This window comes from Psittacula echo (assembly GCF_963264785.1).
Source record: "Psittacula echo genome assembly, chromosome: 4".
Taxonomy (NCBI): domain Eukaryota; kingdom Metazoa; phylum Chordata; class Aves; order Psittaciformes; family Psittacidae; genus Psittacula; species Psittacula echo.
In genome coordinates, this window is record NC_137738.1 from 92719937 (window position 1) to 92730118 (window position 10182).

The 10182-nt window shown below is 41.0% G+C and overlaps 1 protein-coding gene across 8 annotated transcripts; it reads right to left on the reverse strand.

Annotated features, from left to right (window-relative positions):
• Positions 1 to 1424: 1424 nt before the first annotated feature.
• Positions 1425 to 10126, reverse strand: ITGB1BP1 (integrin subunit beta 1 binding protein 1). 8 transcript variants are annotated; one of them, XM_080616751.1, is made up of 7 exons: positions 10082 to 10126; positions 8503 to 8603; positions 7611 to 7689; positions 6738 to 6874; positions 5445 to 5537; positions 2546 to 2695; positions 1425 to 1796 (listed from the first exon to the last, which is right to left on the reverse strand). In XM_080616751.1, the coding sequence occupies exons 2-7, from the start codon at positions 8572 to 8574 to the stop codon at positions 1725 to 1727; spliced, it is 603 nt and encodes a 200-aa protein (XP_080472877.1). In that variant the 5' UTR covers positions 8575 to 8603; positions 10082 to 10126; the 3' UTR covers positions 1425 to 1724. The 8 variants fall into 8 exon arrangements, with proteins under 8 accessions (XP_080472877.1, XP_080472875.1, XP_080472876.1 ...); XM_080616749.1 differs by having other exon boundaries at positions 5445 to 5561; XM_080616750.1 differs by lacking the exon at positions 10082 to 10126 and adding an exon at positions 9860 to 9871 and having other exon boundaries at positions 5445 to 5561; positions 8503 to 8600.
• Between the last annotated feature and the right edge of the window lie 56 nt (positions 10127 to 10182).

Below are 10182 nucleotides of genomic sequence, written 5' to 3' on the forward strand. Positions count from 1 at the left end.
TTTGAATTTCTGGCAGATGGTATTGAAATTGGCCATTGCATACTGAACAGTGGAAAATAGGCCGCCACCATCCATGCTTGTTTGGGGAACAATCCCGTTGCGCTCGTGCTGGAAGAGCAACACTGATCTTACCTTGTATTGCCTTTCCTGAAGGGTACAGTTGGGCAAGAGCCTCACTTGTGTGGTGGGTACAGCCACATATATGCATAACTTCCCTTTCCAAGAGCTGTTGCTGCAGTGTAAATGGGGAACAAACTGGAATGTTTCAGGATATTTTTGTTGCAAGTTGAATCAAATTAGTCTGTATTTTCAAAGTTCCCAGTAAAATGATAGAGGAATAGTTTAGCACTACAGTTTTACCCACTTCCTGCTGCGTTCAGTTTGCAACACTATTTTGTATGTTTCTATCCCTGATAGAGTCTAGAGTAAATGGGCATATTATTTTGCACAGATCTCCTAATGTACAGTATTTTTAACACAGAATCTTATAGTGTATGTAACAACTTGTCAAGTTAAACAATGATGCAAATTTTCCTGGAGTTCCTAGGAAAAGGAATATTCCTAGAAGAGGAATACACTTCAAAACGTCACCACCTTGTTCACTGGTCACTTAGAAACTAGGAAACTTCTAGACTACAACTTAATGGCACTAATAGTGCAGACAGATAAAACCTGGCGGACCAATAAAGAGCAGCTAAACAAAATTTATCCCTAGATTTTCCAAGTTTCTCAAAGTTTGCTCCTCTGGCAGAGGAAGAAGAAATTCTAGAGTCTGTAGATATCTATTTATAATATAAAATTAAGAATTCTAAGTCCAAAATTTTGGCATGTTTCATACAACTTTTCAAATCTGATTAAAATAATGATTGAAAAAATCTGTTAATAGACAGACTATTAGGTTGCTGTGTTAACTGTTTAAAAAGGAGCAAGCGACACTTAAAATGCAGCTTAGAGTGCTATGAGATGTATAATATTCAATTCAGTTGTTTTTATTTCGTTTAGTTGCAGAGCAACTGTATATATTGTATAACCTAAGATCAACTCTTATTTTCAATGTCCTGGATGCAGTGATTTATAATTAGAGCATGATTAATAAATTTTCCTCTTGTTAACCAGTCAAATGTCTGGAAAAATAAAACTACTTTTAAAATCACTTTGGCTACTTCCCTTCTGTTACTCTGCTTTGCTTAGGAAATAGTTTTTCTCAAGGTATCAAATGGGAAATACAAACAGCACTTGAGCAGCAAAATTACATCTTATGGATTTTAGTTGAATGTAGGAACTGTGCAGGGAGCAGACCTGAAGTGAAATTAGAGGTCTGAAGTACCAAATGACTTTGCTCTTGTTTTGTTCTCGTATCTGGGTTAAGAAGAACTGAAGTCTACATTAACAAAACGTTTTTCAGACAAAGAGATAGAAGTGTCAATTTTATTTTACATTTCTACAATATTGACATTAATATACAAAACGTTATTGGGGGGAAAATACCATGTTAAATACAAAATCCTGTCTTGTCCTGGCAACTGAAGGTAGAATGATTTCTTCAAGTTATGTTTGGGGAACGACAGAGTACCGTGTGCAACTTTGCATGGCTCTTGTTTGCACAGGGAGTCTTTTCTGGGACTGTGTGTAGCTGCAGCCAGTCTGTGGTGTCACGAAGGAGCCCCATTTCCTCTCCACACAAAGGCCTCTTGTGCTACACCATCATGTGCTGCTGAAGAACATCAGGACTTCTCTGACATTAAAACTGAATCAAAGGCTGTAGATAACACTTTGCAAATAGCTTGTGCTTGTTCCTAAAAAAAAACCCCAAAAAGACCCCACCAGAACACACCCATTAACACTTTCTGAAGAACATCTCAATGTCTGAAAACTCATTTACGGCAGAATGTGGCCTTTATCATTCTTTTGGCAGACATGCAAAATGGAGTAGCACAAGTGAGATTTGATTTCTGTGGTCTGCAATGACATGTGGGAAGCTGTTTTAAATGAGCCCTTTTGAAACAAGTCATAGTAGTGAGCTTTCATCATACCACGATGCTAGCATTCAGAAAGTCAGTCTGTGTGTTCCCCCAGTGCTGGGGGGGGTGTGTGTCATAGCATAGCATCTTGACAAGGCATTATCCTACTCTTAAGAAGGGATCACTTCCCTTGCTTGTAAATAGGAATGCACACTCTATTTCCAGCCTTGTTACTCGATCGCTCCCTGCTCAGACCCATCTTAAGAGGTTTTTGTCTTTGAAAATACAAATGGAGAATTGTCCTTAGCAGCTAAAGTAGCACTCTTCAGATTGCAGAGAGCTTTCTCAAGCGTGTACATTCACTGGCAATTTTAGGGACTGTAGGTATTTTCCCTCTAAGCTGACCAAATGCAGTCGGCAAATTCTCCCCAACTCAGCCAGGGCATATTGAGAACTTTTTTTTTTTCAATTGAGCAATCCCACTTCTGCCAAAAAGCCTTCACCAAGGGCCTTGGGTTTTAGAATCTCCCTTTTCAATCAGAATACTGATACCTAAATTAAATACTGTAAACATAAAGTCTTACCAAACTACTGCACTGATATACCCAGAGGCTGCATTCTTCAGAGGCTGCATCTGTTGTCTTCAAAGCCAGTAAACTTTTTCCTGCTCCCAGACCATCATCGTAGCAGACCATCCGTACAATTAAATAGAGAGCATGCCTATGTAACACATCCTGAAACCATGTGGCAAATAAAAGTTACTCTGGAACAGTGCAACGGCTATTTGAGTTTTGCAGCTGTTTTGATATTCTCTCTCACAATAGAATACTTTGGATTTACTCGCAGGAGAAAAATATTCCTTGGTAAGCTTACAACTTTTTATTAAGAGGTAAGTTGAGATATAAAAGAATAAATGGGGCTTTAATGCAATTTTAGCTTTAATTTTTGCTTCTACTTTAGAATTGCATTCATATGTGGACACATTCATTTCCCACCTATCCTCACTCGCCCTGTGTGAGCAGGACAAGTGGGATGCTCTATACCTCTGGCACAGATGTAACGTAAAACAACTTTTCACTTTTCCAGTACTTTTCTGGAAAGCCCCTGTCCCAGTTCTGGCAAGGGTAGTTGCTTTGGGAGGGTGGTGTGGCCTGAGCCACAGCATGGGCCCTGCCTCTTGCAGAGATCTCATCTTGGAGACCTCTCTGATACAGCTGCAGGGTTTCACGACAGCCCCAGCAGTTCTAATCTTGATCATTCCAAGAAAGGATGGGTTTATGTGCAAGGTCTTTGCAGACCTAACACACACAAAGCCTTTCTTCTCAAGCCATCTACCCAACTGGTAATACTCATCTGGTTTATTCCAGTCATACCACCTCCAGGATCTTACAGCTTCAAGACAGCTCTTTTTCTATGTTGATGGCATCAAATACCTTGTCCCTATCACTAGCCGGAGGGTCTAAAGAAACGTACACTCTTGATACATACGCTGTAAAAATGGATAGTGAGCTTGACACCTGCTATGAAACCCTTGAGAAGAACCCTCTATCAGTGCTTCTAAGACCACCTTGCTGAAAGACATCTCCATTCCTGACATTCCCCTGCAATCACTCACAATACCAACTATCACACTGTGCTGAGGACAGCTGAAGCCAGTAAGTTACAACTTACTGGAGCAACCCTTCACTCTCCCTATTAAAGATGCCAAGTTTTCCCTCCAAATCAGGTGTAACTTTTTAGTTACTTGCTTGGAACCTACTACAGTGTTAATGTGTGTGTGTATTATCACTGAAAGACAAAGAGAGAATTCTTTAAAGGACACAATTCCCCTGTAAATCCATTTTCTCCTCTCCTTCCGCTATTTGGCTATGAGGGGATCTGCAGCTGATAGAGAAATGAGATAGTAGATGGACAAACTGTGCCCTGCATGTGCATACATGCATACAATACACAAATATACACAAACAGAAGAAGGCCAAAGCCTCAGTGTGACTTCTATAAATGCTTTGCCTTTGGTTTCCAGTGATTGCATCCCTAAACAATACAAATCAGTGAATTACATATCTCTATATATTTCAGTCACTAATGAAATAATTTCTCAAACGGCTGAAATCCATGAGGAAAAATGTTGTATCCTGCAGTTAATTCTCTCTGGCATCTGAAATAAATAGCTGCCTATTTACCTGAAAAGGCATCTATGCATCACAGAACTCCCACCTTCCCCCAAAGTCATAAAAGACTGAACTCTTTGTATGAAGGCAGAGAAAATCTTTCCACCTTAGAACTCAAGTGGACTAACACACTAAAGAACAAATCAAATGTCAACAGTGACACAGATGCAAAAAGCCAGAATTTGGGAAACAGTGCGCAATGCAATAAAATGCCGGCGCACGCTAGCTTAATCACAGATGACTTTATCAGCTTGGGCATGCTTGCAGCTTGAAGATGGAAGAATGATGGATAAAAGTTTTAAAATTACCTATTTGATCTTTATCAGAGCAAAAAGGAATTTAAATAATAGCATAACCTATGTTCTTGATGAGAATTAAGAATCTGGGAGGGCAGCAAAAACAGAACCCGAAAGAATTCGCAGTTTGAGTAACAATTACTACTTTTCCTACCAGGCATTAGAAACAAGTGTTCTATTTTCTTAAGGGACCAAAAGAAACATTTTGCTTCAGAGTATTCAGCTGTTGAGCAATGCCATTCACCTTCCTCATACTCAAGGCCCTTATGAACAGGGATTGCTGGCTTGTTGATGGGTCATGACTTCGTAAGGCCAAGTATTTGTGGTATCTAGGGCTTTTGAGGACAACCAGAAGGAAACCACATGGCTGCAATACAAAGCTACACAGAGGCAACTGGGAGGCCCTGGGGAAGAGACCGGATTTTTATTTTTAGCCAAAAAGCTACTTGAAGTGTGCTAAAGGAAAATAAACTACATGTAGGAACTGATGCAAACAAAACATAGGCTTGATCAATAAAGTGGAATTATGAGGCTTTAAGGCTAGAGTGAACTCGCAGTCTTGGATTAGGAGTGCAAGGTTGGAACTTTAAAGAGGAAAACAACTCGAGTATTTTGGGGGAAAAAAAAAAATAAAAAAATAAAACCTTTGTTTTTTCCTCTCCACACTAACACCAACAAGAGTTGCATTCCTAACAGGCCGAGGAACCCACGGTCTGGGACACCATAGTTGTGCTGCCTTTCCATGCAAGAGAATGGCAGGACAGTCACAGAGAAAGGAAGATGTGCCCAAAGAGCATAAAGCCCTGCTTGCCTTATGTCTGGTGTTCTATCTCAAAAGGAATGGATTTTTGTCCTAAATCCAACCAGGAAAATACAGAGAGCTCTTAGGAGAACTGAGATGATGCAGTACTGCTGTGAGGGCTTGTTTGTTTTCTTAAATAGATCACCTATCACAGAAATAAATCAAGGCACTTCTCAACTCTCACCAAAAAGACAGTTTGTTGCGAATCACTTACATATTGATCAGATGTTGAAACTTTAATGCCGTATTTGGAAACTCCCATAATAAACTCCTCTTCACCTGGAACAAAAGGTAACTTTCCATCTTGCTTTGGAGGGAAACAAACAAAAGCCTTTAGTGCAGACAGAAGAACATGAACAGTGAAGATATGTAACAGAAAGTGTGTTTATGTGTCCTTCAGTCAAATCATCAACATCGCTAACCCTGCTCCTATCTTGCTGTGTGGAGCCTGCCTGCCACTCTTCACTCGTCCAATCTCTTAACCTTATGTGAAATGTATTCGGGAGAGGTTTAGACTTGGCATGAGGAAGCTTCTCTTTACTCAGAGGGTGGTCAAGCACTGGAACAGGCTTCCTAAAAAGGTGGTCAAGGCCCCAAGCTGGCCAGTGTTTAAAAGGCATTTGGACAATGCCCTTAACAACATGCTTTAACTTCTAGTCAGCCCTGAGGTGGTCAGGCAGCTGGACCAGATGATCATTGCGAGTCCCTTCCAACCGAAACTGCTCTATTCTGTTCTAAGTAGTCCATGATTCTGGAAAGGAATTTATCATCTCAGGGAGAACTTTGGCCCTGTGGTCAAATTTGATGGGGTGAAAAATAATGCATGCTCTATCATGCTGTGCTGGGTGATCTATGTTCCACACTGGCAGCAGTATTGTTATTTGGCTGTAAAAATAGTTTTAGCATATATTTAGACACTTGAAATGGCAAGTTGCTGCAAGACAAACAGATATTCTGTGATTTTAAAGATACAAATGATCAGCTATCTAGTGAGAACAACCAGTTATGGCTTTGAGTACAAAAATAAGTACAAGCAACCACAGTTTGGCCAGGATGACCTAAATACTATTCAGATTCTTTGGTCACAGGTTCGTAAGTGGTTGTAAGCAAAAATGACATTTTTGCCTACAGGAAAACTTCTACAGTACTGAGGACATCTGGAGGAGATAATTCTTTCCTGGATACTAGTCCTAATGGTGCTGAAGATAGTATAGCAACTTCCAGTTGGGATACTTGTTCAGTAATCACTCATGGAAGGGCCTTTGCTCTGAGCCTGCTTCTTCAGAACAGCTCTCTGGGTACAATTTCTCCAGTAAATCACTAAGATGGAATTGAGTGTGGCAGCTTTTGAGATTGACAGCTTAATGTTTTCTAAAGTAAGCTGCTTTACTGTAGTAAGTCTAAAATTTACAAAGAAAGATGTCACATCACATGATAATATGAAAGAAACACACCTGAGCTTAAGATGTTCTGACACTATGGGTATTGCCTTTTGTAACCCACTTACCTGTGCAACATCTATGTAATTTATCAAGTCCAGTGGCCCCTCGAGACTTTTGCTCTCATTATATTTCAGTTTTTCAATGGCACCAACATATTTAACTCTGAATTCTGCACAAGTATCAGAATTACTATTGCTTTGTCCTGCAACAAAATAAAGCAAAGCAATTCTGAAGAATTACAGAACAGCAATGCTATTCTAATGGGTGTTAACACAGCTAACTTAGTAAATTCCATCATTTTTGCAGACTTTCATCAAACACTTAACCCACCCCACAGTATGTTAACTCTCCTAATAAACTGTCCTGGCCCATGGTAAAGTCAATAGTTTCATATGGATCCATGATACAGCACTGTTTATGCTCATTCAAATTGGAGTTAACAACCTTGAATCAGAAAACATAGAAGCTGGTTCTAATGTTCACTATCATTTGTTTTAAATTAACTGCTCTGCCCAACAGTGATGCATTGTGATCTGAGATGGTACCAGCTACTAGGAAGAAACCAGGACACCTGGTGAGCAAGAACGAGTAAAATCAAATCTTATTTCCATTATTTTAGTCCAAATGTAAACTTTTAAAAGCAGGAAACAGCTTCCAAAATGTTATACCAGATTTATCCTGTGTAACAGACTGTGTAACGCAACTAAGTTGTTCTTACTCAGACACTTTACCTGCAAAAGTGACTTAATCCTAGGTGAATCATTAATAATACTTAAAAAGCCTAGAGCTATGCACACATTAGTCAGCAGGCTAACAGATTCACTCACAATTATTAAAAACGCATATTTTAACCTTTTCCTTTTTCTCTGCTCTTTTATACAAACACACATAAAATTAATCCTGCTCCATACATATCTACTCAAACTCTGATTACATACCTGAGCTTTTTGTGGAGTCTGTATCTAGACTAGCCACAGTACTAGACCTGGAAAGTCCCCCAAGACTGGAATCTACAGACTAAGAAAAAACATTAATATCATCAGGAAGTTACTAAGAACATATTAATATTTGGTGTTAGATACCTGCCTCAACTCTTTCTTTTAAATAAGCTAGTATTCATAGTCTAGTTACTTAAGTAGCACTGCAAGATGGGGATTAAAAACCAACACCTATTTCTTTCCTGCACTTATCCTTCTGCCTTAACGTAAATCAAGACTGATACAAATTCAGCAGGAACCCTTCAGGAGTCCACATGTATTTTGAAAAGAGAAGGAAATAAAAGAAAAAGAGAAAATGAACCTTCAGGTTATGTCCAGACTTTTCTGGTACTGCATCTTAACTTGAAGGAATTGACAACTACATGCTTGTCACCAATGCTTGAAATAACATAGCAGTGCAAGGGAAGTGAAACGGCACCTTGGAAAATCCAGAATATTCAACTGATCATTCCAAAACCTATCAGACAAAATGGACACATTATTCAAAAAGAATAATACTTTTTAGAGATACCGAGTAACCAACTAGTACTGTAGAACAAACTCATTCTTGGTATCTAGCACCAGGCACCTTCTTAAAGACAATATTTAGCACTACAGAACAAATGTACTACTTTTTCCTCCAAACCTTACTATGTGCTGCTAGAAACTCCTGTGTCTGTGGGCCTTCCAGCATTCAGTTTGGAATACAAGGGCTTTGTAATGGATAAAGGTTTTAACTCCCATAACACAATCTGAGGAGTAGTGGAAGTAGCGAGTTCTCCCTGTTTGGAACAGCAAAGCACTGAACTGCAGAAGTGCTTCCATAGCAGAGTATATACCACATTCAGCTTACCTTGCTCTTAGTGCTGATCTCACTGCTCTGGGAGCTGCTGCTGCTGTGCCGTTTTTTTCCTTTTCTGAACATTTTTTCATAATTGGATCAAGGAAGATCTTCTAGGAAGGAAAAATAAAAATTAAAGCTGTCAGAGCATTAAGGGAAAGAGTTCCTAGCAAACATCAAAGCGACTGTGTCTACAGAAGACAGAAACTGGAAACTTGTAAAGAACTCTGAGGATGGAAGTAGGTATGTTCCTCTGCTGCTCTTCATGTGTGACTGTGAAAGTCCCTCCAGCTCTCTGCTAAAACATCCCTGTCCTTATCCATCAAAAATTGCTGCTCCTTAAGTTATAGACTATGGCACATGTCAGTTTCTAATGCACAGAAACATGTATTTAGAAACAAGACAAAATTTAAAATTTATATTCCCACTTAAAAGCATGAGATTATTTTTATTTGTAACTACAATCAAAGTGCCCTACAAAGTGCATCCAATGCAATTCCTGCTCCAAGGATTATGCTCCCATTAAAAATAAAACCAACAAACCAAACAACCCCAATTCTGAAGAACTACTGACTGTAACTACTGACTGTAACTTCTAAGAGCAGCCATTACTACTTAACATGTTCCTGAAAATTAAAGCAAGCAGCATGTTACATTTACTGCCTCAGAACGGAGTTACAGGGAGTTTTGAGAGTATTCCCAAAGCATTTTTCTTCTGTCTAGCCTACTATTTCAATTGCTTTACATAACATTTGGTCAGACAGTGTCAAGAAGCAGGACACTGACTCCCTGTCTGGGAGTGCTGAAACCCCATTTCCCAGCTTCAGGGAAGAATATTGTAATTACAAGGCTTTCAGAGATTCTGAGCAGGTGGAAGAAAGAGCACACAGGAGTAACACAGCCTGAGCACTGTTCACACGGCCGGAAGTATGGAAGACACACAAGGTGGAGCTGAGATCTAAGATGCAGTGCTGGATTACAGCCCCCAGCCTGCTGCTGTGTTTGTCATTAAACAAACACTCGGTTCCTGGCAGACCAAAAGCCACACAGCGAGGAGCCTGGGTACCCAGCACAGCCACGTCCCCTGTGCTCCTTCAAGTACCCAGCACAGATGGCGCAGCCCCTTCTGCAAAGCAGCACAGGCACATCTCCCGAATCTGCCTGCGGCCTCCGAGAACGGCACGACTTAACATAAGCTACTTCACAAGCTCCTTTAATACATTAGCTGACTAAGGAGCTCTTAGCAGCTCCTTGATCAGCACACGCATCCGGTGCGGGGAGCATCGAGTCTTGCTCCGTCTCAGCTCTGCACCACACCCGCCTTTTGCTTATCTCCTCCTTGTTTCTACCTGCAGCCCCAGATGACAACCTGACAAACGACGAAAGGACAAACCCGCTTCCTACACACAGGCGAGAGGCAGAGCTCCCGGCGCCGCCGCCGGGGAAGGCAGAAAGGAGCGCGGCCCCTGCCATAGCGGGTAGCACCAAAAGCCCATTGCCCGCTGGTTCCCCCAGCCCCTTCCCCGGCCCTCCTGCCTTCAGGGAGACACCGCTACCGGGACCTCATACCCCGCTCGCCACGGCCCCTCACCTCAGCTCGCACTCGTCCTCCCACTTCCGGGTCGCCCCACCCCGCATGCGCGCAAGGCGCGGCGAACAGGAAGCGGAAGACGAGTGGAAGAGGAAACCAAG